Source organism: Xenopus laevis, chromosome 9_10S, assembly GCF_017654675.1.
Source record: "Xenopus laevis strain J_2021 chromosome 9_10S, Xenopus_laevis_v10.1, whole genome shotgun sequence".
Taxonomy (NCBI): domain Eukaryota; kingdom Metazoa; phylum Chordata; class Amphibia; order Anura; family Pipidae; genus Xenopus; species Xenopus laevis.
In genome coordinates, this window is record NC_054388.1 from 8,626,228 (window position 1) to 8,653,501 (window position 27,274).

The following is a 27,274-nucleotide window of genomic DNA, read 5'->3' on the forward strand; positions in this document are numbered from 1 at the left end:
GGCTAGTTAAGGTGAAATTTGGGGTTAGGGTTTGTTTTTTGTACCCTGGGTACCAGTTATTGGAACTACCTGGAGCCTGGCCCCCCACCCCCTTCCGGAAGCGGGGATGAGTGCTTATTTGTGTCCTGGGTACCCCTGGAACTATAGCAGGGTGACTGTTACCCCAATGTTTCTATATATCTGTGACCTTGTTATGAGCTAAGGGGGCCCAGCCTGAAGGCCAGTTAAGGGGAGATTTGGGGATGAGTGCTTATTTGTGTCCTGGGTACCCCTGGAACTATAGCAGGGTGACTGTTACCCCAATGTTTCTATATATCTGTAACCTTGTTATGAGCTAAGGGGACCCAGTCTGAAGACCAGTTAGGGGGAGATTTGGGGTGAGTGTTTATTTGTACCCTGGGTACCCCTGGAACTATAGCAGGGTGACTGTTGCCCCCAAATTTATTATATATATCTGTTACACCAATGTTTCTATATATCTGTAACCAGGGCCGGAACTAGGGGTAGGCAGAGTAGGCACGTGCCTAGGGCGCAAAGCTTGGGGGGCGCCAGGCACGTACCTTCGAATACTGCCTACCCCAGTCCGGGCCTCTGAATCCGACTTGTTCCTGTGCGCCTATGAGGTGAATGAGTAACTCGTGTCAGCGCGCTCACCAGGAGGGGAGGGGTTGGTGCGGCGGTTCAGCGCGCATGCGTGTGCGCACTCACGTAGGCGTGCATGCGCGCGCTCATGTAGTAGCGTTCGGCAGAGGCGCAATGTGGCTGGCTGGGTTGCCTGGGGCGCCCAGTTGGCCTGGCCCGGCCCTGTCTGTAACCTTGTTATGAGCTAAGGGGGCCCAGCCTGAAGGTCAGTTAGGGGGAGATTTGGGGTGAGTGCTTATTTGTACCCTGGGTACCCCTAGAACTATAGCAGGGTGACTGTTACCCCAATGTTTCTATATATCTGTAACCTTGTTATGAACTAAGGGGGCCCAGCCTGAAGGCCAGTTAGGGGGAGATTTGGGGTGAGTGCTTATTTGTACCATGGGTACCCCTGGAACTATAGCAGGGTGACTGTTACCCCAATGTTTCTATATATCTGTAACCTTGTTATGAACTAAGGGGGCCCAGCCTGAAGGCCAGTTAGGGGGAGATTTGGGGTGAGTGCTTATTTGTACCCTGGGTACCCCTGGAACTATAGCAGGGTGACTGTTACCCCAATGTTTCTATATATCTGTAACCTTGTTATGAACTAAGGGGGCCCAGCCTGAAGGTCAGTTAGGGGGAGATTTGGGGTGAGTGCTTATTTGCACCCTGGGTACCCCTGGAACTATATCGCGGTTATCCCGGTGTTCAAGTGTATATCTGTAACCTATCTTAGCTAAGGGGTACAGCATAAAGGCCAATTAGTGTGAGATGTGGGGCGAGGGCACTGGGTACCCCTGCAACTATAGCAGTCTTTGGATACATCTGTAGCTAAAGGGGTCCTGACTAAATGATGGACTGAAACTAAAGACCTCCGTTTTAAATATGAATCGAGGCACCTTGGTCTCCCTCCTCTATCAGAAAAGAAACCTTTTTGTGTTTAAAGTATTTTCTTTCAAGGAACCCTATTTTTAAACATGCCTCTATGCCATGATTAAACCAATGGAAAATGATGAACTTGACCTGAACCCCAAGGTGCCCCCACTTATCTTAAACCGTATGTGAGAAATTTCCACTTAGCACAACACCCTGCTTTGTGTCTGTCAGGCCATTTCCTATGTAAGTGCCAGGCTCCCCCCGTATGTATCTAAAGCAAAACATGATGTAAGGGCAATGTGCTTTTGCAAAGTGATAAGGGCTCCCTTAGTAAGTATGTGAATGCATTCGATTTGCAGGTTTTAAAATTTAAGAGCCTAATATGGGAAGTCATTGCTTTTGCCCTCTGAACATATATAAAGGATTTTTTCTTTTATCTATAGCTCCCCCCCCCATTAACACAATACATTTTATATTTGTGCTTAAAGAAACTTTACTTACATTATATCTAAAAAAAATGATCAGACTGCTAGAATCTCAGCCATAAAGCAGGGTTGGATTATCTGATCCTATCTGATCCCCATTGTAAGCAGCAGTCCTGCCCTGCTTTATGGCTGAGATTCTAGCTATCTGTATAACAGAGCAATCTGTCCCAGTGGCTGCACAGATCCTATCTGATCCCTATTGTAACAGCAGTCCTGCCCTGCTTTATGGCAGCTGAGATTCTAGCTATCTGTATAACAGAGCAATCTATCCCAGTGGCTGCATAGATCCTATCTGATCCCCATTGTAAGCAGCAGTCCTGTCCTGCTTTATGGCAGCTGAGATTCTAGCTATCTGTATAACAGAGCAATCTGTCCCAGTGGCTGCACAGATCCTATCTGATCCCCATTGTAACAGCAGTCCTGCTCTGCTTTATGGCAGCTGAGATTCTAGCTATCTGTATAACAGAACATTCTGTCCCAGTGTCTGCACAGATCCTATCTGATCCCCATTGTAAGCAGCAGTCCTGTCCTACTTTATGGCAGCTGAGATATTAGCTATCTGTATAACAGAGCATTCTGTCCCAGGGGCTGCACAGATCCTATCTGATCCCCATTGTAAGCAGCAGTCCTGTCCTGCTTTATGGCAGCTGAGATTCTAGCTATCTGTATAACAGAGAATTCAGTCCCAGTGGCTGCACAGATCCTATCTGATCCCCATTGTAAGCAGCAGTCCTGTCCTGCTTTATGGCTGAGATTCTAGCTATCTGTATAACAGAACATTCTGTCCCAGTGGCTGCACAGATCCTATCTGATCCCCATTGTAAGCAACAGTCCTGTCCTGCTTTATGGCTGAGATTCTAGCTATCTGTATAGCAGAGCATTCTGTCCCAATGACTGCACAGATCCTATCTGATCCCCATTGTAAGCAGCAGTCCTGTCCTGCTTTATGGCAGCTGAGATTCTAGCTATCTGTATAACAGAGCATTCTGTCCCAGTGACTGCACAGATCCTATCTGATTCCCATTATAAGCAGCAGTCCTGTCCTGCTTTATGGCTTAGATTCTAGCTATCTGTCTTTGCGTGTTGGCAGAAACCTAACCTCCTGCTCCCTTTAATTTTCCCCTAGGACAATAGCATTGATCCCACCAAGCAGATTGCAGGAAAATAATTCAATGAAAAGTCCAAATTGTCTACTTCATGCCCACATTGGCAATTGCATCCACCCATTGCAAATTTGCAACAGTCTGTCTTCAAAACATGGCAGCCTGACTGTATAGTTCCTGATGAGCACTTGCATTCAGCTCATATACCCGGCAATGGGGCTTAATGTGACACCAGCCACTGAGTGACCTTAGAAATAGTTGGTATTTATTATTTTTTAGTGCAGTGGCATCACTGGAAATGACACTGTGTAACTAATAGCTTGGTGTGACACTACTACTCTCAGGGTGTTCTCACTTCTGTCTCTTATCTGAAAGTTACAGGTTGTTGCAGTCTGGGCAATGTCCCTTAGTGTGTTGCCCACAGGGTTGTTTGTCTGTGACATTATTGTCGTACATTAGTGTTACACCCCAAGCAAGTATGTCACCTTGTTATTGTCTTGTATAGCTGCTGATCCAAACAACCTACGTTGTGTTTTTCAGATGTTGTGCAAATCCTTTAACTCTCCTTAAAATCTGCCCCTCCTCTGGGTGTTGCCTGAAACTAAGATATGAGTTAGAGATTAGTTAACTAATTCACCTCCACAAGGCCTCACAGCTTTCCTTATGGGCGGGTGTATATGATCTGACTGCTGGAAATATTACTACTGCCCATCTGACCTGCTGTGCCACTGTAACTTCCCATCATCTTATCACACTCCCTTCCCAGAGACTATTATCCACTGTTACTATAGGCACCATCTCTCCCTACTATACCTGCTATCCCACAGTCACACTCCCTTCCCAGAGACTATTATCCCACTGTTACTATAGGCACCATCTCTCCCTACTATACCTGCTATCCCACAGTCACACTCCCTTCCCAGAGACTATTATCCACTGTTACTATAGGCACATCTCTCCCTACTATACCTGCTATCCCACAGTCACACTCCCTTCCCAGAGACTATTATCCCACTGTTACTATAGGCACCATCTCTCCCTACTATACCTGCTATCCCACAGTCACACTCCCTTCCCAGAGACTATTATCCCACTGTTACTATAGGCACCAGCTCACCATTTAGGCACCATTTAGTCATTGCTATGGTCATGTATGTGCTTCCAGTGCTGCCATTTGTATACAAGCCCTTGTAGTCTGCAGTAATTATGGTTTTGGTTATTACTCATACCCCATTTAATCCAACCTCTGTTCCTATGTGTTCGGCAGTGAACTGTATCAAATCATACTATAGACAAGATAATGCAATGAAAGTTCTGGACATTTCCTATTGGACGTGTTTATGTGTGATCTGGGGACATGAGAGTTATGCGGAGGCATCAAAGTGTTAAGATGGCCATAGATGTAAAGATTTTTAAAAGATCCAATCGCTATCATGAGACCACGATTATCTTGAATTGATTGTTTAAATGTATGATGTGTCCATCAAATAAAAAGACCAATTTGGCAGGAAAACAAAGGGGGGCTGCCTGCTTGGCCCTGCAAACATAGATACATTGCACTGGGACCGACAAAGATTCGATATTTTTAACCTGGCCGATCAATTTTCTGACAGATGTCGGACAAAAATTGTAAGATGTACGATCGTTCGAATCCCACTAACTTCACGATAATTTGACGGATTGGTCGGACGTCGTTAAAATCGGCCGTTCGGCAAGAAAAATCTTTGCGTCTATGGGGACCTTTAACCTACAAATGTAACTTGCTGTGCGGTAATCTACAGACGGGATTCAGAAAAAACAGCCGATGACGCTTAATTGCGGTAATAACAAATGGCCTTTAATCAAATAAAACTGATGTTGGTACTTGTATGGCAAGAAAAAAGGGCCACACTTCAAGAAGATATCACAGGGGTTCAGAGATTTTTAGCAACAGCAGGTTGGACATTCATGAAACTATAATGTATCTGCTCTTAAAGGAGAAGGAAAGGTTAAAACTAAGCAAGCTTTATCAGAAAGATCTATATAAATACACCAGTAATGCTGCTCTGAGTCCTCTGTCAAAAGAAACATCACATTTCTTTCCTTCTATTGTGTACTCATGGGCTTCTGTATCAGACTTCCTGTTTTCAGCTTCAACCTCCAGGGCTAGGGCTTGAGCATGCTCAGTTTGTTCCTCTCTCCTCCCTTCTCTGCTGTAATCTGAGCTCAGAGCTAGAGACAAAGGCAGGAAATGATGTCACAACAAGCTAATATGGCAGCTGCTATCCTAAATAAACAGCTTCTAGAGATGTTTACTCAGGTATGGTAAAGCATTCTACAGAATAAATAGTGTTATAGCTTGGACTATTGTAGCTAATCTATTGGCAATAAACTGCTTCGTTAGCTTTCCTTCCTTTTTAAGATTAGAGCCTGACCTTGCTGCTTCACCCAGGACCTTCTCTATCTTCAGTCATGGAAATGGCGACCAAATTTCGAAATCTTTACCTCTCCTACTCTAGCGGCAGGGGTAACGCCATGCATCCAAAGCCTCTTGTCCCTCTTTTGTTATTCAGAGGCAGACTGTTTGCCTTCATGCAGCTTTAAGAGACATTTCTTGATGAAACATTGTTGGAAGTGAATAATGAAAAAGAAAAGCAGTTTGTCTGATCTTAATGAAATGGGCCCCACTGCCAAGACTCCCATCTGCTTTTCACTTTAAAGTAGTTCACTTGCAAGCAAGAGCCCGTATTCAGCATTCAAACCAGCTCCTTTAAGAAGTGAAATGCAACTTGCTGGTGTTTAGATCGGTTACATTCTTAGAATGTCGGGTCGTGTGAGCTCACAGGTCAACTGGCGCTGCCAGGATGGAGAGAGAGGCACCGTCTCACAGTTTGTACAAACCCACACCGATGTCAAAAGCATTTGGTGAGATTTACCCATTTTTAGTTAACATTTACTCACGTTATCGCTTGTCTTTTGTGGAATGGTTATGCGGAAAATTCATTTTCATACATTTTGAAACCATTCTAATCTGTTTTGTACCTGGCTGGGAGAGTAATACTGATTGTAAGCAGCAGTCCTGTCCTGCTTTATGGCAGCTGAGATTCTAGCTATCTGTATAACAGAGCATTCTGTCCCAGTGGCTGCACAGATCCTATCTGATCCCCATTGTAAGCAGCAGTCCTGTCCTGCTTTATGGCAGCTGAGATTCTAGCTATCTGTATAACAGAACATTCTGTCCCAGTGGCTGCACAGATCCTATCTGATCCCCATTGTAAGCAGCAGTCCTGTCCTGCTTTATGGCTGAGATTCTAGCTATCTGTATAACAGAGCATTCTGTCCCAGTGGCTGCACAGATCCTACCTGATCCCCACTGTAAGCAGCAGTCCTGCCCTGCTTTATGGCAGCTGAGATTCTAGCTATCTGTATAACAGAACAATAAAGTCCCAGTGGCTGCACAGATCCTATCTGATCCCCATTGGAAGCAGCAGTCCTGCCCTGCTTTATGGCAGCTGAGATTCTAGCTATCTGTATAACAGAACATTCTGTCTCAGTGACTGCACAGATACTATCTGATCCCCATTGAAAGCAGCAGTCCTGTCCTGCTTTATGGCTGAGATTCTAGCTATCTGTATAACAGAGCATTCTGTCCCAGTGGCTGCACAGATCCTATCTGATCCCTATTGTAAGCAGCAGTCCTGTCCTGCTTTATGGCAGCTGAGATTCTAGCTATCTGTATAACAGAGCATTCTGTCCCAGTGGCTGCACAGATCCTATTTGGGCCCAGCTCTGTTTGGGCCCCGGCTCTGTTTGGGCCCCGGCTCTTCTATCTCTCCATACCTCCCTCCGTGACCCCGGTTGCACTGACGCAACGTAAAATGTACGCACTCGTGGGGGGAGGTGGCGGCGTCGGAGAGGTCCGATGTTGATACTAACCCTGCAGAACCTACTGTGCAATTAGTGACCTCCCTCTTTCCTGGCCCTCTCGCTGATATAAAATCTGCTAAAAACTGGCCATTGACGTTCAGATTTTATTCTTTGTACGATGAACGTTCGGATAGAGATTATGTGTTTCGGTAACGCGATCTTTAACGGACCAATCAGATTTTAACTTTAGGATCAAAGTAGGAAAAATAACAGACCAGACTATCCTGCCCATTAATTGACAGACTGCAGGGGTAGGAAAGTCCGACTGTGCTGCTGGTCCGTATCACGTATAAGAAGAAAATAAAATCACATGGCAAATCCGTTCAAGCAGAACCAGGACAGACAGTTCACAGCACCGGAGAAGCAGTTGTGTCTAGACATGGAGGCTGATAGAAGCTCTATGATGCAGGGATGCATACTCAATTTTCCCTGGGTAGCTACTATTTTTTTTTTTTTATTTGGTTTTGTTTTTTCATTCCTCTGCCTGGAACTGATCCATACGCTGTAATGTTTAGGATTTTTTTTCAGCTATTTCTCTTTCACATAATTCACATTTTTTCCCACTGCAATCACACTGCCCATAAATAGCCTGTGCCCCCTTACGCTTTCAAGACTGCATTTATTTTTTATTTTTTAAATGAGATCATGTAGCTGTATTGATTTATTGGGGGAATCTGGGTCAGATGAAGTCAAAACGCATCATCTTTAATTGTTTTCCAATGTGTTTGCCTAATGGACATATTCCGATTTCCGGGTTTGTCTTTTAAATACGATGCGCCTGCTCGCCCCGCCCTGTTGTGACGTCATTGGCGGTGCGGGTCTGTGCGGGTCTATAAAAGCAACCCGGAAGTGGATGGGCACGGGCCAAGGGAGGGCAGGGTTAGGCCCGCACATCGCTAAGGTGGATCCGTCGGAAGCCCCCACACACTGGTAGATAAGTTGCCGAATCGGTCTAAAGGACCAATATCGGCAGCTTTAATCTGCCCATTTATGGCCAACTAAAGGTTGCCATACACTGGCAGATTTATGCTGCCAAATTAGGTCCTTTAAGGTGGCCATACACGTATAGATTTTGCTAATTGAGCGGATCTCTCCCTGATAAGCCCACATTGAGGAACCAACGATTGGATCATAATGCTGCTAATACGGGCTGTTGGATCGCGGGACCGCATCTACGAACAGATGCAGCCTTGATCTGATGGGATTTTTAACCCTGCCCAATTGAGTCGACCAGATATCAATTGGGGAAACCTGTCGGAGGGCCACACGCAATAAGCTGCTGACTCGGTCTGTCTGCAGCTTTTATCAGCCTGTGTATGGCTAGCTTTAGACCCATTCAGCAACTTATCTGCCCGTGTATGGGCCCTCCGACAGGCTTCCCAGACCAATATCTGGCAAAAACCATCCAGATGTTGATTGGACCAGTTTTATTTTCCCAATGGAGGGCTGCATCGGCGAGTTGAAATGATTATCATCCTGTCGGCGTCCCACCATTGTAATCCAATCATTTGCCCCTAGGGACGAACAGATATTGAATGGGCATATCGGAGGGGGGGGCGGAACTCGCTTGTTTGGTGACCTTATAACACAACGCACGGCTTGCTCATGGTACTGTTCTTCATCCTCCCAACTATATCCACCTTCATCATCCTCTGCCACTTATGATTGCAGTCGTTGGGTCCAGCCCAGCTGGTTGGAGCGCTTGTTAAACAAGCCGAGTGATTGCCATGTATAGGTTTCAATAAAAGAGCCGCTGTAGTGCAGCAGGCGGAGTGTTTGGTGGAAGCCTCTACATTTCAGACTGGGCAGCCCAGGGCACTTTTACATGACAATGCCTCATAATTATCTTTCCAAGAGCAATTTATTTTTCTAATTAGCCTGAACAGCCTCTTCTTTGCTTAAAGCTTCTAGCCGCTCTCAGTAAATCAATTCAGATACACAGCTGCTGTTCTCAACCTTCCATACTCTCTCCCCCCACCCACTCACCATCCTCTTTCTCCCATTCTTTCTCCTCTTCAACTCACCCTTGTTCCCTGTAGGGACCCGAATCGCCTGCTAATTAACACCTTTAATCGTTCTTCTTTTTACCATATGCAAGATCCTTTGGCTTGTGCCATGAAAGTAGATGAGACGGCTTAGCCACAAATGAGTTTATTGACCACCCATGGGATTTAAAGGGCATGTAAAGACAAAAAAATAAAATCCAATTTTTACTTTCTTCAATGAAAAAGAAACCTATACTTTAATTAAAAAATGTATACAGTATTTATAAGAAACCTGACTGTATGCAGTGAAATTCTCCCTTTATTTACTGCTGTGGATAGGAATTGTCAGACGGTCCCTAACTGCTCTGCAGGGAAACAATCATACTTATGTACAGCAGGGGGAGCCCCCGCCTTACTTCCCAGCCATGCAGAACTCAAGCAGCTTTGTTTGTTTCCCTGTAGAGCAGTCAGCGACTGTGTAGAGATTTGTATTGGATTTTATTTTTGCCTTTACATCCCCTTTACTGTTTCCAACTCCAGCTGCAGGGACAAAGATCATGGAGCCAGATTTAAACAGATAAACTGGGATTCTATTTGGAGGAATATTTTGCTGCAGCCACTGGTTCTGCAGAGTTGGAGAAAGTTTGTATAAAACAATACAAAAACTATAAAATCCACATTAGATTACATGACAACACAGGACCCAGTGCAGTCTGTATATTCTGATTATTAATCAGTCTTGTGTATCGGCTTCTGGCAGATATTATTTGACTTGTGCTGTTTTGATCATTTATGACGATCCCTAAGCAGCCCAGACCACACTGAGCATGTGCACAGTCTTGGTCTTGCAAAGATGTATAACAAATTACAAGATGGTGACCCCCTGTGGCCAACTTTGAAAGCATAAATCATTTGTTTGATTAGGCTTGTGGTGCAGTAAGTTCATGTTTATGTTTAGAATACAAAATACAGAATTTCTAGCCTTATTCTATTTAAGACTTTACTTCCCCTTTAAGATTTGTATTCAGCAGTGGGTTAATAGTATGAGATGCGTTAAAGATTCTCTCATTTTGGGAAGAAAAGTGTAAATTTGTGCTCTCAGTCCCAAATATAATCCGCAGTGCTAGTGGTACTGTTCCATGTCTGTCATTACTGTAAATGTGCTTTTCGGCCAAAAGATAGTGCAAAACTGCTCCGTTTAAATGAGGCTCACTATAAAAACCCTAGCAACAAGGCAGTAGTTCGAATGACAGACTGGAATAAAACTTTTGCCATTACCTATAGTAAAGTTCACCATACACTGGCTCCAATTTCCAGGACCTATAGTATGATTTGATTATTGGATGGGGAGGGGGTAACCAATTGAGTCAGCTGATTTTGACCACCCAAGTAATCTATATCTATTTTATATCTTATGTAAATGTTTAATCGGCTGTATTTACTACTCCCTTTCTAACTATCTATAAAACTGTTTTATGTTGTAGAACGATGTCAACGGAAACGTCCTTGTACCAGCCGACAGTTGTTTAGCTTTCTGCCACATAGAGTTCAGGGTAAGACGTTGCCCAGTCTTGAGTCTATTTACACAATAAGCATAAAGAGGACTCGTAAATCTAAGGAGAATGCTAATCATAATTTTTTTTTTGTTTTTTTGACATTGGCCACATCCTGCTGTAATATAGCGGGGGACACGTGGGTATGTCTAGATATTCGAGATATCTGAATTCATGTGCAGCTTATGTCATTGGCTAAATTGCCCTTTAACAAGGCAATCGTGGCTTTACGAGACTATCACTTATCCTAGGTTTCGCCACAAACATCCAGTAAAACAGGTTGATCTTAATTATTATCTTAAATTTATAAAGAGTCAAGGATTTAAGCAGCAGGTGGCCTGCCTAGTAGATGAGGTTGAAAAAGAAAGCATCCATCACGTTCAACCTTTTCTCCTGGTCTGCTAGTTCAGGGACTGTCGCAGTCTTGTCATGAACCTCAATTAATCACTCTGATCTATTGCAAAAATGAAAATTTAATATAAGCTTCATCATACTGAAATAAGAAACTTTCCCAATACAATCAATAAAAATTTTGCATTGTTTCTAAAAGAATCAAGTTTATTTTCACTATTCCTCTCTCAGCATCTGTTTCTCTTCATTTTGTCTTCAGGCAGCAGTTGGGTGTCAAATGAATGATCCAGAATATCTTATATTGGGGCTCCTTTTGCCTAAAAAATGTATTGGAGCTCACTCTATTAAAGCCTCCAGACATCATGTCTCTCTACATGCAGAATTTGTGCAAAAGGCAGATAATTTGTTAGTTTTTCACTGGTCTGTAATCAGTTATTTGAGTGAGCTCTAATACATCTGCTAGGAAAGGAGCCCCCCTATAAGATATATTGTCTGGGGATATGGTAATACTCTAGGGCAGTGCTTTTTGGATATAACCCATGGTGTGACTTACAGTGATCGGCTCATTAGCAGCAGTCGTGCAGTGGCCCCATAAGCACATCCTGGATCCGTATATACCTATGTACTTTAAGTCTGTGCTCCACTTCAGATCCTACTGCTTATTTGTTTAATTGTGTTTGTAACATAATGCAGGCAGCTCAATGGCTTTCCAAATGCTCCGTCTCCCTCTTTTATTCAAGAAGACCTATAGGAGTAACTTCACTTTGCTCCTCCATGGCTGTTACTGATCAGCTCTCAATGTCTGTTTTCGGGATGCTACAATGTAACGTCGCTATGTTAAAGCATGTTTTATTTACAATTAAACGTTATATCTGTTTATGAGGCACCTTGGTATTGTAACAGCTTAAAGGGATACTGTAATGGGAAATCTTTTTTTTTTTCTTTTCAAAACACATCAGTTAATAGTGCTGCTCCAGCAGAATTCTGCACTGAAATCTCAAAAGAGCAAACAGTTTTTTTTTTTAATATTTAATTTTGAAATCTGACATGGACCTAGACATATTGTCAGTTTCCAAGCTGCCCCAGTCATGTGTCTTTTGCTCTGATAAACTTCAGTCACTCTTTACTGCTGTACTGCAATTTGGAGTGATATCACCCCCTCCCTTTCCTCCCCCAGCAGCCTAACAGAACAATGGGAAGGTAACCAGATAGCAGCTCCCTAACACAATATAACAGCTGCCTGGTAGATCTAAGAACAACACTCAATAGTAAAATCCAGGTCCCACTGAGACACATTCAGTTACAGTGAGTAGGAGAAACAACAGACTGCCATAAAGCAGTTCCATCCTAAAGTGCTGGCTCTTTCTGAAAGCACATGACCAGGCAAAATGACCTGAGATGCACCTACACACCAATATTACAACTAAATACACTTGTTGGTTCAGGAATGACATTTTATATTGTAGAGTGAATTATTTGCAGTGTAAACAGTGTCATTTAGAAATAAAAACTACACCATAAAAATCGGGACAGAATCCCTTTAATTGTATTCTGCTATTGAATAGAGCCCTCCTGGCTGCATATTCACTTTAGGGATCGAGAATCACATGACAGGAAGGAAGAAGATAATGACAGGAGCAGCTGGAAATAAACTCCCTGTGCAAGAAGAAAACGGGGCTAAAACTAAACCAGAATTCAAATAATGACACTTTGCAATGCTATACTCAATTAACCATGTCATTCCCCACTTTCAGGTACTGCAAAGCTTGTTTCCCTTCAATTTCTTTGTGTTACTGGATAGAGTTTATATCCCTAAACCAACCGAGCAGTGGCGTTAATAGATGTTACTGGGCCCCACAGCAAAGTCATTTTAGGGGCCCCAGCAAATCCAGAGGTCGTCTTGTTTTACCAATATATGTTGAAATGGCTCATTAATTAGGGTCTCGTGGGGCCCCCTGTACCTCCCAGGCCCCCGTGCAGCCACAGGGTCTGCTTCGTCTGTAGTTACACCCCTGCACCCGACAGTTTATTACAGGCTGCTTATTTGTCAATGCTGGCTTTATTAACAAGCGAGGCTTTCTGTGACAGTCAGCTTGCTGCAGAAGGTACTTGTAAGTTTGCAGAAATCTCAAATACTCCCTCTACTAACCCTTGGGGAGGACCTCAAGAGTGTTTGTAAGTGCAAGAGTAATTACAGGAATCTGATAAGCCTTTTTTTTTTTTTTTTTTCCTCCTATTTTTGGCATTGGCATAGTAGTGCCATCTAGTGGGGATTCAGTAGAAGAGTCGTACAGAAGCCTTATAATATATATAGAGAGAGAGAGAGCGACATTATTTAGATAGATATTTAGAGATTATAGAGATTATTTAGATAGAGATAAAGATTATTTAGATAGAAATAGATATAAAGATAGAGATAGAGATAGATATAGTCCGGGCTTCAGAGGTTCAATGTGAGGTTAAAACTTGTTCTTCAGTGGCCATTTTACTGACCTGGGCCTTTCCTGCAGACAGATCAACTTGCTTAATTCTCTAATTGGCTCTAATTTTTGTTTGTGTTCCAGCTGCTGATGTGTCTTCACGATGAGTGGATTAGGGGAAAACTCCTTGGATCCGCTGGCGTCTGAAACAAGAAAGCGCAAGCCGTCTTCCTGTGATACCCCCGGACCTGGGTAAGAGGCATGGCAAGCTATAGAAGTAACCTGCTGAGTAGAATGGCTCCAATATTGTTCTACTTATTCTCTTGCCATCACTAGTTCAGAAACATACAGGCTTTTTCTTCTTGTAGAAATAAACATAGAGATAACAGCTGGTTAGATTGAAAGAGTGGGACTCCGATTGCCCAATGTGTCTTCAAAAATATCCCAATTTACAGGTTGGTGCCCCTGTTCTAAGGGTAGCCTGTAGGCCTGTTTGGGGCAAATTCAGGTAGACCATGATTTCCATGCCTTTTTCTTCTAACTCATTCCGTCTTTCAAATGGGGGTCACTGACTTCATCTAAAAACAAATGCTCCGTAAGGCTACAAATGTATGTTATTGCTACTTTTTATTACTCCCCTTTCTATCCTATTCATATTCCATTCTCTTGTTCTAATTAATGCATGGTTGCTAGAGTAATTTGGACCCTAGCAATCCGCTGAAATTGCAAACTGAAGAGCTGCCGAATAAAAAGCTAAATAACTCAAAAACCACAAGTAATAAAAAATGAAAACCAATTGCAAATTGTCTCTCTACATCATACTAAAGGTTAACTCAAAGGTGGATAACCCCTTTAGGGCAGAGACAGACGAGAAGATTCGGGGAGATTTAGTTGCCCGGCGACAAATCGCCTCTTCTTCGGGCGACTAATCTCCCCGAACTGCATCACCGACCTCTAGAATCTAAATCGCCGGCGGGATTGCAATCAGATTGCTTTGTTTTCCGAAGTTTCCTTCCGAGTGCCTCTTCTTCGGGCGACTAATCTCCCCGAACTGCCTTCCTGCCGGCTACAATCGTAATCGCCGGGGGGGGGGGGGGTGGCACTCGGAACACTTTTCCCAAGTTGCCACAATTTGCCTCACAAGGAAACTTCTGGTGAGCTCAGAAAACAAAGCGATCCGAGTGTCATCCCGTCTGCGATTTAGATTCTAGCCAGTCGGAGGCAGTTCGGGGAGATTAGTAGCCTGAAGAAGAGGCGATTTGTCGCCGGGCAACTAAATTTCGCCAAATCGTCTCGTCTCTGCCGTTATGAATACTACACAAGTGTGGTTTATATTATTGACTTGTTACACTCACATGTACTGTATTATATTTTATGTATATCTATCTCTATCTATCTCTATCTATCTCTATCTCTCTCTCTCTCTCTCTCTCTCTCTCTCTCTCTCTCTCTCTCTCTCTCTCTCTATCTCTCTATCTCTCTATCTCTCTATCTCTCTATCTCTCTATCTCATTGTAAATCACATTCAGTAAAGACCATTGCTCTCTTCAATAGTCTGACCTGCAGTGGTGAGAAGAGGAGACGTGAGCAGGAGAGCAAGTACATAGAGGAGTTGGCCGATCTCATTTCAGCCAATCTTAGCGACATAGACAATTTCAATGTCAAACCGGACAAATGCGCGATCTTAAAGGAGACGGTCAGGCAGATCCGTCAGATTAAAGAGCAAGGTAACTAATACGTATGTCCCTTTTTCATTCCTGTGTCTGTTGATTTGTATCGCAAACCATCGTCTTTGGTCTGTCCTACACAAGAGAAGAGAAGACTTCAGGGGTTGTTTATTAAAAGTGCAAAGCGAAAAATTAAAAAAATCTTCCAGTTTGCCATGTCTTTTATCCTCCATGAATTCCAGGAAAAATCAGGCACAACATTTAAGGGCTAATGTAATACAAGACACTAGGAGCATCTACCGGTAACCTGTTTAAAAGCAAAAATCTACTAGGTTACTGCTCCTGGGCAAACTTAGTGCCTTTTATTACATAGGGGGGTTAGTTCTAGAAGATATCGGAAGTGTAAAGATTTGCTCAACTTGGTAAAATTGAGTGGGTATATGTTACCAAGGGAAGGTTCTTTTATACTTGTGTGCCCCTATAATTGGATGTGGTACCACATTGAGCATTTATGGACACAGTATGTGTGTGTGTGTGTGTGTGTGTGTGTGTGTGTGTGTGTGTGTGTGTGTGTGTGTGTGTGTATATATATATATATATATATATGTATATGTATGTATGTAGAGGGAATGGAGTGCACAACCATAAGAAAAAATCGATACCTGGGTGCTAGTCCATAACATATAGAACAATACTGCACAAAATGACAGCACTCCAAGGAAGTTCACAGCGAGTCGATGTTGCTAAAGTGGAGGTCTTTATTGAAGATCCAAAGTTTCGGTTCCTTACTGGAACCTTCGTCAGGGTTATTATCCCTGACGAAGGTTCCAGTAAGGAACCGAAACGTTGGATCTTCAATAAAGACCTCCACTTTAGCAACATCGACTCGCTGTGAACTTCCTTGGAGTGCTGTCATTTTGTGCAGTATTGTGTGTATATATATATATATATATATATATATATATATATATATATATATATATATATATATATATATATATATATATATATATATATTCTGTTTTGCAGGAAAAGCCTCTTCTAATGACGACGATGTGCAGAAAGCCGATGTTTCCTCTACAGGGCAGGGGGTGATTGATAAGGATTCTCTCGGGCCGCTGTTATTGCAGGTGAGCAGAGCCGTGCTTATTTTTTATGGATGCAACAAATCCACTTTTTTTTGGATTCGGACGAACTCCCGAATCCTTCGCAAAACGATTTGGTCGAAAACCAATCCAAATCCTAATTTGCATATGCAAATTAGGGGTGGGAAGGGGAAACATTTTTTGACACGATTTCCCTCCCGCCCCTAATTTGCGTATGCCAATTAGGATTTGGTTCAGCCAGGCAAAAGTATTCGGCCGAATCCTGCTGAAAAAGCCCGAATCCTGAACCGATTCCTGCATCCCTATTATTTTTGGATAATCTGAGTAACTGCAGCGATAGCGAGTTTCGGTTCATCCTTGCTGGATGTTAAAGTGCATTGCCGTGATCCACAGGGCATTGGTACACTTTGAAAATAAAAGTTTGCAAGTTACATGCTGCTTAAAGGACAACTAAACCCTTAAAATGAATATTGTCTGTGACACTCACATGCTCAGTGGGCTCTGATTGGCTGTTGAGAAGCTAAGCTTAGGGGTCGTCACTAATTATCCAGCAGAAAATGAGCTTCCCCTGTAATATAAGCTGATGCTACAGGTTTGCTGATTATTCAATTCTGATGCTAATTGCACTGGTTTCTGTGCTGCCATGTACCGTATATACTTGCGTATAAGCCGAGTTTTTCAGCACTGAAAATGTGCTGAAAAAGTCTACCTCGGCTTATACGCGAGTCTCTCCCCTGCTGCGTGCTCGTTCACTATTTCCTGTGCCTGTCCGCACAGCAAAGATGTACAGTATAGCATTCTGAGTAATGCTGCTGAAGTGCTGGGACAGGCTGAATAGCATGACAGGCGTGCGCGCCTAACTCACACTGATCCATGCGCGATAGAGCAGGCTGCGTGCAGTTTCAGGCAGAAAACTGGCGGCCATGATGTCATGACATTGCGCATGTTACGTTCCGGCGCCCATGCGCTAAGAGAGGCGCGGTGCCCTTCTTCAATGGCGCCTTCTCAATGCGAAAACAGCCGTTGCTCTCCCTGTCAGTGATCGCTTTCTCCCTCAGGCATAGTACGGTAAGCCTGGGGAGCACTACGCTACACTACTGTAGGAGAGAGAGAGGGGAAGGAAGCTGTTCTGCTGCAGAGCAGTGCTTTTGACACTAGGAAGAAAGAGCTGAGACTGAGCTCAGCACTGAGAAGACAGTGTGGCTACTTTTTTTGCAGGGGGAGCAGCTTTTAGTAAAATGTAGCTGTGCAGACAAAAGTGTAGTATAGGCTATATACAGGTTCCCAGTTTTCCTAGGTAAAATTAGGTACCTCGGCTTATACGCGGGTCGGCTTATACACGAGTATATACAGTAGTAATTATGTGTATTAATTACTAATCAGCCTTATATTGTGACATTTCTATTCTATGTGTACTGTATATTGTGAGTGGGTCCCTAAGCTCAGTAAGTGACAGCAGCACAGAGCATGTGCAGTGAATCAGCAGAAAAGAAGATGTGGAGCTACTGGGGCATCTTTGGAGACACAGATCTTTACTGCTAAAGGGCTGTGGTTGCCTTGGGCTGGTACAGAAGCATAAAACATAATGTACAACATTTTTAGCTACTTCTGCTAGTTAGGCTTTAGTTCTCCTTTAAATAACCACCTGCATGGTCTTACCCATAATACCGTATTCTGTCCCAGCATGCTTGATAACTCTAAACTTCCGTCCAGTTTCAGTACTCACCAAACATTTGTTGTGAGCTTAATTTGTCATGGGGGGAGTGGGAATATTTATAAATAAAAATATATAAACATGTTTTTTTGTGTGTGCTTAGGCTCTGGATGGCTTTCTGTTTGTGGTGAATCGAGAGGGCAGCATTGTATTTGTATCTGAAAATGTCACCCAGTACTTACAATACAAACAAGAGGATCTGGTTAACACTAGTGTCTACAGCATTCTGCACGAAGAGGACCGTAAAGATTTCCTCAAGAACCTGCCCAAATCTACTGGTAGGCGTATTTTTCTCTCTTTTAGGGCAGAGACACACGCTCAGATTCGGAGAGATTTAGTCGCCCGGCGACAAATCTCTTCTTCGGGACGACTAATCTCCCCGAACTGCCTCCCGTTGGCTAGAATGTAAATCGCCGGCTGGATGGCACTTGGAGTGCTTCATTTTCCGAAGTCACCCGAAGTTTCCTCATGAGCCAACTTCGGGCGACTTTGGAAAACAAAGAGCACCGATTGTCATTCCGTCGGTGGGAGGCAGTTCGGGGAGATTAGTTGCCCTGAAAAAGAGATTTGTCGCTGGGCGACTAATCTTCACGAATCTGAGGGCGTGTCTCTGCCCTTAACAGTAGCAAGGCTGTAACTGTGGCCCCAAATAACTAGCAAAGCAATTTCTGTATCGTCGTTGATAATCTGATGTATGTTTAATAAGTGAAACTAATTTTTCTGCTTATCTTTGGAAAGTTAATGGCGTCCCATGGTCTAGTGAAACCCCTCGACAGAAGAGCCACACGTTCAACTGCCGCATGCTGGTCAAAACCTCTCATGATCATCTGGAGGACGGAAGCAACCTGGACGCGCGTCAGAGATACGAGACCATGCAGTGCTTTGCTTTATCTCAGCCCCGGGCGATGATCGAGGAGGGAGAAGGTTAGTGGGGATGATTGTAATAAGAGTAAACCTATGGGATCCATTATCCAGAAACCCGTTATCCAGAAAATTCCAAATTACAGAAAGGCCATCTCCCATTATGATTAATTAATCCAGATTTTTAAAAATTATTATTTCCTTTTTCTCTTATAATAAAACAGTCGCTTGTACTTGATCCCAACTAAGATATAATTAATCCTTATTGGAAGCAGAACCAACCTATTGGGTTTATTTAATGTTTACATAATTTTCTATCAGAAGATTATCCTGAAAACACCAGGTCCCGAGCATTCTGGATAAGGGATCCCACACCTGTATATGTGAAAAATACAAGCCATGACTGGCACTGTATTAAAGGGGAACTATTGCGAAAATGAAAATTGAACATACTGAATTAAGAAACTTCCTAAATACAGTCAATTATAAGTTCTGCATCCTTTCTGAAATAATCAAGTTTATCTTCACTATTCCTCTCTCAGCATCTGTTTCTCTTCATTCTGTCTTCATGCAGCAGTTGGGTGTCAGATATTCATTGACAGTTAGATCCAATATATCTTATAAGGGAGGCTTCTTTCCTAGCAGATGTATTAGAGCTCACTCAAATAACTGATTCCAGTACAAAATAACTGCGTTTTGCACAAATTCTGCTGCATGACGAGAGAATGAAGAGAAACAGATGCTGAGAGAGGAATAGTGAAGATAAACTTGATTATTTCAGAAACAATGCAGAATATTTCATTGATTGCATTTAGAGAGTTTCTTATTTCAGTATGCTGACGCTTATATTAAATTTTCTTTTTCGCGATAGTTCCCCTTTTAGGGCAGAGACCGACTAGAAGCTTCAGGGAGACTTAGTCGTCCAGGGACAAATCACTTCTTCTTCAGGCGACTAATCTCCCTGAACTGCCTTCCCGCCGGCAAGAGTCGCCTGCAGGATGACATTCGGGGGGCTTCGTTTTCCGAAGTCGTCCAAAGTTGCCTCACTAGGAAACTTCAGGCGACTTTGGAAAACAAAGCCCTCAGAGTGTCATCCTGCGGGTGATTTAGATTCTAGCAGGCGGGGAGATAGTTTGGGGAGATTACGCATCTGAAGAAGAGGCTATTTGTCACCAGGCGACTGATCTATGTCCCCTATAAAGCCTTATGGTTACCCCTAGAATGGGCCACAATACACACACAGAGCTCTTTGGTATTTATCTGAGCAAATTTACATCTGGGCATTGAACCATTTTTTGCTTACTGCCTGGTTGGAAATTTGCCCTGTGTTAATAGATGAACCCCACTCATTTGAACACAGTATCCAGAATTTACACTATACTTATTTTGTCTTTATGTGCAGTGTTGTTCCTTTATATCAAAAAACAATAACCTCCTGTTAAACCCTTTTTCTGTTTTTTTTAGACCTTCAGTCCTGTATGATCTGTGTGGCCAGGCGCATCACAACTGCAGAGAGGGCCTTCTCAGCCAATCCTGAAAGCTTCATCACAAGGCACGATCTGACCGGTAAGATAATACCTTATATAATATAATGTATACTATAATATATAATAATCACTTAGTCAGATGCATCACCTTGTGGGTAAACTGCAGATTTAACTTATTGCACCACAAGCCTAATCAAACAAATGATTTATACTTTCAAAGTTGGCCACAGGGGGTCACCATCTTGTAACTTTTATACATCTTTGCAAGACCAAGACTGTGCACATGCTCAGTGTGGTCTGGGCTGCTTAGGGATCATCATAAATGATCAAAACAGCACAAGTCAAATAATATCTGCCAGAAGCCGATACATCAAGACTGATTAATAATCAGAATATACAGACTGCACTGGGTCCTGTGTTGTCATGTAATCTAATGGGGATTTTATAGTTTTTGTATTGTTTAATATAAACTTTATCCAACTCTGCAGAACCAGTGGCTGCAGCAAAATAATCCGCCAAATAGAATCCCAGTTTATCTGTTTAAATCTGGCTCCATGATCTTTGTCCCTGCAGCTGGAGTTGGAAACAGTAAAGGGGATGTAAAGGCAAAAATAAATTCCAATACGAATCTCTACACAGTCGCCGACTGCTCTACAGGGAAACAAACAAAGCTGCTTGAGTTCTGCATGGCTGGGAAGTAAGGCGGGGGCTCCCCCTGCTGTTCATAAGTATGATTGTTTCCCTGCAGAGCAGTTAGGGACCGTCTGACAATTCCTATCCACAGCAGTAAATGAAGGGAGAATTTCACTGCATACAGTCAGGTTTCTAATAAAAACACATTTTTTAATTAAAGTATATTTTTCTTTTTCATTAAAGAAAGTAAAAATTGGATTTTATTTTTGTGCCTATACATTCCCTTTAAATTTAAATACAGGGAAATTTGGCATTGCCGCCGGCTGTATTGAGAAATTGTCTTGTAAATAGGCTGACATATATTTATATGTGACATATTGTCATGGATTGTTGCTGAATATTTTATAAGCCAAGCGGATATTACGAAAGCACAACAAAACAGGAACATTACATTCTTTACCAGTCTGTAATCATTAAAGGGATTCTGTCATGAATTTTTATGGTGTCGTTTTTATTTCTAAATGACACTGTTTACACTGCAAATAATTCACTCTACAATATAAAATTTCATTCCTGAACCAGCAAGTGTATTTTTTAGTTGTAATATTGGTGTGTAGGTGCATCTCAGGTCATTTTGCCTGGTCATGTGATTTCAGAAAGAGCCAGCACTTTAGGATGGAACTGCTTTCTGACAGGCTGTTGTTTCTCCTACTCAATGTAATTGAATGCGTCTCAGTGGGACCTCGATTTTAATATCGAGTGTATAGGTCTTCCAGGGAGCGGTTATTTTGTGTTAGGGAGCTGTTATCTGGTTACCTTCCCATTGTTCTGTTGTTAGGCTGCTGGTGGGAAAGGGAGGGGGTGATATCACTCCGACTTGCAGTGCAGCAGTAAATAGTAACTGAAGTTTATCAGAGCACAAGTCACATGACTGGGGGCAGTTGGGAAACAAACAATATGTCTAACCCCATGTCAGATTTCAAAATGAAATATAAAAAAAAATCTGTTTGCTCTTTTGAGAAACAGATTTCAGTGCAGAATTCTGCTGGAGCAGCACAATTAACCGATGCGTTTTGAAAAAACTTTTTTCCCCATGACCGTATCCCTTTAAGAAAGAACATTTTGTAGGCCATATCCATATATTATATCCATATATTACATTTTGTAGGCCATATCCATATTTTGTAGGCCATATAACATTTTGTAGGCCAATTGTCATTGTGGAATGATCTCATTATGATCTAACCTTGTATTTAAGCCTAATGCAAAATGGCATTGTGTATCGAATGGTCTTTGTTACAGGCAAGGTGGTGAACATTGATGCCAACTCCCTGCGTTCCTCCATGAGACCGGGCTTTGAAGATACGATCCGTAGATGTATTCAAAGGTTCCTGTGTCACAGCGAAGGGCAGCCATGGACCTACAAACGCCATTACCAAGAAGGCAAGTTATATGCACCGCTTGTTCTGCACAAAACTAGTCCATGCTACAGGCATGTCATTTTGTTCAGTTCCTTTGGAATAATTCTTTAGGGCTTCTTTGTCTACTGGACTGTCCCATCTAATAATCGTCTACCTTCCTCCGTCCCATTCAGCCTATGTCCACGGACTTTCTGAAACGCCTCTGTATAGGTTCTCTCTAGCAGATGGCACCATGGTGACTGCTCAGACAAAAAGTAAGCTCTTCCGGAATCCTGTCACCAATGATCCGCACGGCTTTGTCTCCACGCATTTCTTGCAAAGGTGAATGAAGCATGTTTTATGATTTACATGTACAGGTGTGTGTGTGTGCATACGGCAGGAAGTCAGAAAGGTAAATCATCATAGTCGGCTCGATAAATGCCTTTTTGGTAAATGACTTGAGTCCTGCGCGGAACCAATTTCTAAGACCCGAACCCGCAGGCCGCTACCCGAACCACAACCCGCATATTTGCCCACTTTCATCCGCTACTCGACCTGCAACTGCCTTATCTGCAACCCGACCCGCAACCCTCCGACCACCATCAAACAGGAAGTGATGGTGCTGCAAACCGGAAGTGATGGCATCAAAAGTGAGCGGGGACAAACAAGTTTTGTAAAACTTTAAAAGGCACAAAATATAGACTATATTAAATAAGATAGGAAATTAAGATGAGACCGGTGACCCCACGTCTATTCCCACACCTGAAAATCTTCCCCCTCATTCCGCAGGGTGTTTTTTTTGCAGGTAACCCGTGGGTACCCGACCCGCTGCAGCACTCTACTTTGTTCTTGGTGATGCTGGGCATAATATGTATACATAGTGTAGAGTCCTGCAGCGGGCACCTTGCGGAATGAGGGAAGGATTTTCAAGTGCGGGTCTTGGGGTCGGGTTGCAAGTTTTATCTAAATTTCTAGTAATATTGTCTATATTTTACTCCTTTTAAAGTTTTACAAAACTTGTTTCTGTCCCGCCCACTCTGGACGATGGCACTTCCAGTTTGCAGCACCATCACGTCCTGTTTGATGGTGGTAGGCAGGTTGCGGGTCTAGTTGCGGATAAGGCATTTGTGGGTTTGGGTTGGGTAGCGGATCAAAGATGGGCAGAAAAATGCGGGCTGCGGGGTCAGGTCCGGGTCTTATCAATTGCTTCTGTACAGGACTCTAACATAGTGTGCTTCCCCTGGGTGCAAGGGACGTGATGCAAGTGTGCACTGCTACCCTGTAAGACTTTCAGAAGGTGAACAAGACAAGACAAACCCTGCAGGTTTCTAGGGACTGCATGGATGTTTCCTTCTTAAAGGGAAAGTAAGATCTAAATCACTGGAGGGTGAGAAAAATTTGTATCTGCAACAAGATATTCGAATCAGGCTACCAGATATGTAGCGTACAAGTGATTCCTTTTCATCTTTGATTTTCTTTTAAATCCACTCACACTGTTATTTCAGGGAACAGAATGGCTACCGACCCAATCCGAACCCAATGGCTCAAGGTATTCGGCCACAAATGAACCCTAACCCTCCCAATACAATGAATTCAATGCCACCGCAGGCCATGCAGCAGCAGAACAGGAACTATGGCATGGGGGACCCCAACAGCATGGCACAAATGCAGGGCATGAGATACAAGTCCCCAGGCAACATGGCACCTGTTAATCAAGCTCCAGGGGTACAGCAGTCTCCGTACCAGAACAATAGTAATTATGGCCTTAACATGAATAGCCCACCGCATGGCAGTCCGGGCATGAATGCCAACCAACCCAACCTTATGGTGTCACCCAGAAACCGGGCCAGTCCCAAGATGGCATCCAATCAGTTTTCTCCTGTTCCAGGTATGTATTTTAAATTGTTGTGAACGATGTGCAAGACGGCAATGGGCATGTAAAAGGTGTTGTAAAGCCTATCAGTGCTAATGCTTAAAGGAACAGTTCAGTGTAAAAATAAAAACTGGGTTAATAGGCCGTGCAAAATAAAAAATGTTTCTGATATAGTTAGTTAGCCAAAAATGTAATGTATAAAGGCTGGATTGAATGGATGTCGAACACAACAGAACAGAACATTACTTCCTGCTTTTCAGCTCTCTAACTCTTTATCATCAACTTTAAGGGGGGCCACATGGGACATAACTGTTCAGTGAGTTTGAAATTGATCCTCAGCATTCAGCTCAGATTCAAAAGCAACAGTTATGACCCATGGGGCCCCTCTCAAGTCACTGATTGGTTATTGCCTGGTAACCAATCATTGGAAACCAAGAGAGCTGAAAAGCAGGAAGTAGTGTTCTGGCTATTATGTTACACATCCAGTCACTCCAACCTTTATACATTACATTTCTGTCTAACTAACTAGATTAGAAACATTTTTTATTGATTATTCATCCAGTTTTTAATTTTATACTGAACAACTCCTTTAAGGGAATTTCTTTTTAATGAAGGGCCCAAAACTGCACACACAACCTTTGGTATACATCTTACCAACTGTAGATTCCTGCATGCATTGCATTTGATCAATTAGAGCACACAACTTGAAATTGCTGTTTCTGATTGTATTTGGGGCTTGTGTTCTTGTTTTGGGTTCATGCCCAATTAGGTTTGCCACCTTTTATGGAAAAAATACCGCCCTTCCTTTAAATTTATCATTTTTCCCTATTAATAACATTGGGATCAACTATCATTTTTACCGGGCCAGGTGGCAACCCTATGCACAATGTAGTGGTAATGTTTTTATTGGTGTAACTTACAGGCATGAACTCTCCAATGGGATCTTCAGGAAATGCAGGGGGAGGTAGCTTCTCTAGCAGCTCGCTAAGTGCTCTCCATGCCATAAGCGAAGGAGTGGGGAGTTCACTCCTGTCATCATTATCTTCTCCTGGCCAAAAAGTAGAGAACAATTCCAATATGAACATGCCCCAGCAGGGTAAAATTTGCAACCAGGATTGTAAGAGTCCCAGTGGCTTGTACTGTGAACAAGGACAAGTGGAAAGCTCTGTGTGTCAGTCAAGCGGTAGGGAGCATCTTGGTGAAAAAGACGTTAAAGAGAACATATTTGAAGGGTCGGAGAGTCAGAGATCACAAGCTGAAAGTAAAGGGCATAAGAAGCTCCTTCAGCTTCTCACATGTTCTACAGAAGAGAGGGGTCAAAGTCTAATGTCTAGTTCTTCTATGGACTGCAAAGACTCATCCAATGTAACAAGTCCATCAGGGGTGTCCTCATCCACTTCCATCGGGGTCAGCTCTACGTCCAACTTGCATGGCTCCATGCTTCAAGAAAAACACCGCATTCTCCATAAGTTGCTGCAAAATGGCAACTCCCCTGCAGAAGTAGCAAAGATCACAGCAGAAGCCACCGGAAAGGACGTTTTCCAGGAAACCGTGAGCTCCGCACCTTGCACGGAAGCAACGGTGAAACGAGAGCAGCTGAGCCCAAAGAAGAAGGAGAACAATGCACTTCTGAGGCATTTGCTGGACAAAGACGACTGGAAGGACCCACTGGCCAAGGACATTAAACCCAAAGTGGAACACATGGACATTAAAATGGGCTCGTGTAGTAGTTCCAATGTCCCGACTTCAAGTCAGGATAAAGAGGTTAAAATAAAGACAGAGCCTGGAGAAGAGGTATGATGTGTTTATTGGATATATTTCTATTACTAATGCAACAACATGTTCAGAGCTTGCGTAAGTTCTAGTCATAGGAGTGAGCTAAATTCCTTGTCGTAGTGATAAGATATCAGGACATCTCCCTCCCCCCAGTAGCCTCCTAGCAATTGCAGAAGGGGCAAAAGCTTACATTTAAAAAAACAAGACACGTATTAAAACAGTGGGCAGAATGGACCATTGGCTGTGACGTGGAGGTTGAGGTGTAAGGGTCAGGGCACACAGGCAGATTCGGGGAGATTAGTTGGCCGGCGACAAATCTCCTTCTTCGGTGTAATTAATCTCCCCGAACTTCCTTCCCTGCTTCCCGCCGGCTAAAATGTAAATCGCCGGCGGGGTGGCACACGGCATGATTTCCGAAGTCGCCCCACGAGGAAACTTCGGGCGACTTCGGAAAACGAATCGAGCCGAGTGCCATCCTGCCGGCGATTTACATTTTAGCCGGTGGGAAGCAGGGGAGGAAGTTCGGGCAGATTACTCACACTGAAGAAGGAGATTTATTGCTGGCAGACTAATCTCCCCGAATCTGCCTGTGTCCCCTGACCCTTAAGGTTGACATACCCAGCCTAATGGGTCTTTGAACCTCCTTAAAGGGATACTGTCATGGGAAAACAGTTTTTTTTAAAAACACATCAGTTAATAGTGCTGCTCCAGCAGAATTCTGCACTGTAATCCGTTTCTCAATAGAGCAAACAGATTTTTTGATGTTTCATTTTGAAATCTGACATGGGGCTACACATATTGTCAGTTTCCCAGCTGCCCCCAGTCATGTGACTTGTGCTCTGATAACCTTCAGTAAGTTAGTGGTATCACCCCCTCCCTTTTTTCCCCAGCAGCCTAACAACAGAACAATTGGAAGGTAATCAGACAGCAGCTCCCTAACGCAAGATAACAGCTGCCTGGTAGATCTAAGAACAGCACTCAGTAGTAAAATCCAGGTCCCACTGAGACACATTCAGTTACATTGAGTAGGAGAAACAACAGCCTGCCAGAAAGCAGTTCCATCCTAAAGTGCTGGCTCTTTCTGAAAGCACATGACCAGGCAAAATGACCTGAGATGCACCTACACACCAATATTACAACTAAAAAAATACACTTACTGGTTCCAGAATTCAGCCTCGGGGTTCAGCCTCATATTGCTTACACACCTCCTGCATGTTTTGTTTCCAGGTTCCGGGAGATTTGGATAATTTGGATGCTATCCTGGGAGATCTGGCTGGTTCTGACTTCTATTCCAATTCAATGAGTTCCAGAGCAAGCGACCTTGGGCCCAAGCAGCCTGTATTCCAGGACAGCCCAACATTGGGTAGGAATTCCATTTCCATTAAGTTTCTTGGGAATTTTTACAGACATCCCTGTTTTACAAGTATCGTGTAGGAGACTGTTGATGACTGTGT

The 27,274-nt window shown here is 43.2% G+C and overlaps 1 protein-coding gene across 5 annotated transcripts in view; it reads left to right on the forward strand.

Moving 5' to 3' along the window:
* ncoa3.S (nuclear receptor coactivator 3 S homeolog) overlaps positions 1-27,274 on the forward strand; it is a 92,539-nt gene that overhangs the window by 51,921 nt on the left and 13,344 nt on the right. For 2 of the 5 annotated variants that reach the window (XM_018237322.2, XM_018237320.2), the window contains 12 exons: positions 10,464-10,532; positions 13,448-13,555; positions 14,858-15,030; positions 16,000-16,100; positions 17,894-18,068; positions 18,529-18,714; positions 20,116-20,217; positions 22,074-22,214; positions 22,366-22,513; positions 23,677-24,059; positions 24,967-25,838; positions 27,048-27,183. In XM_018237322.2, coding sequence (XP_018092811.1) covers positions 13,467-13,555; positions 14,858-15,030; positions 16,000-16,100; positions 17,894-18,068; positions 18,529-18,714; positions 20,116-20,217; positions 22,074-22,214; positions 22,366-22,513; positions 23,677-24,059; positions 24,967-25,838; positions 27,048-27,183 — 2,506 coding nt within the window. In that variant the 5' untranslated portion in view covers positions 10,464-10,532; positions 13,448-13,466. 5 annotated transcript variants of the gene reach the window in all.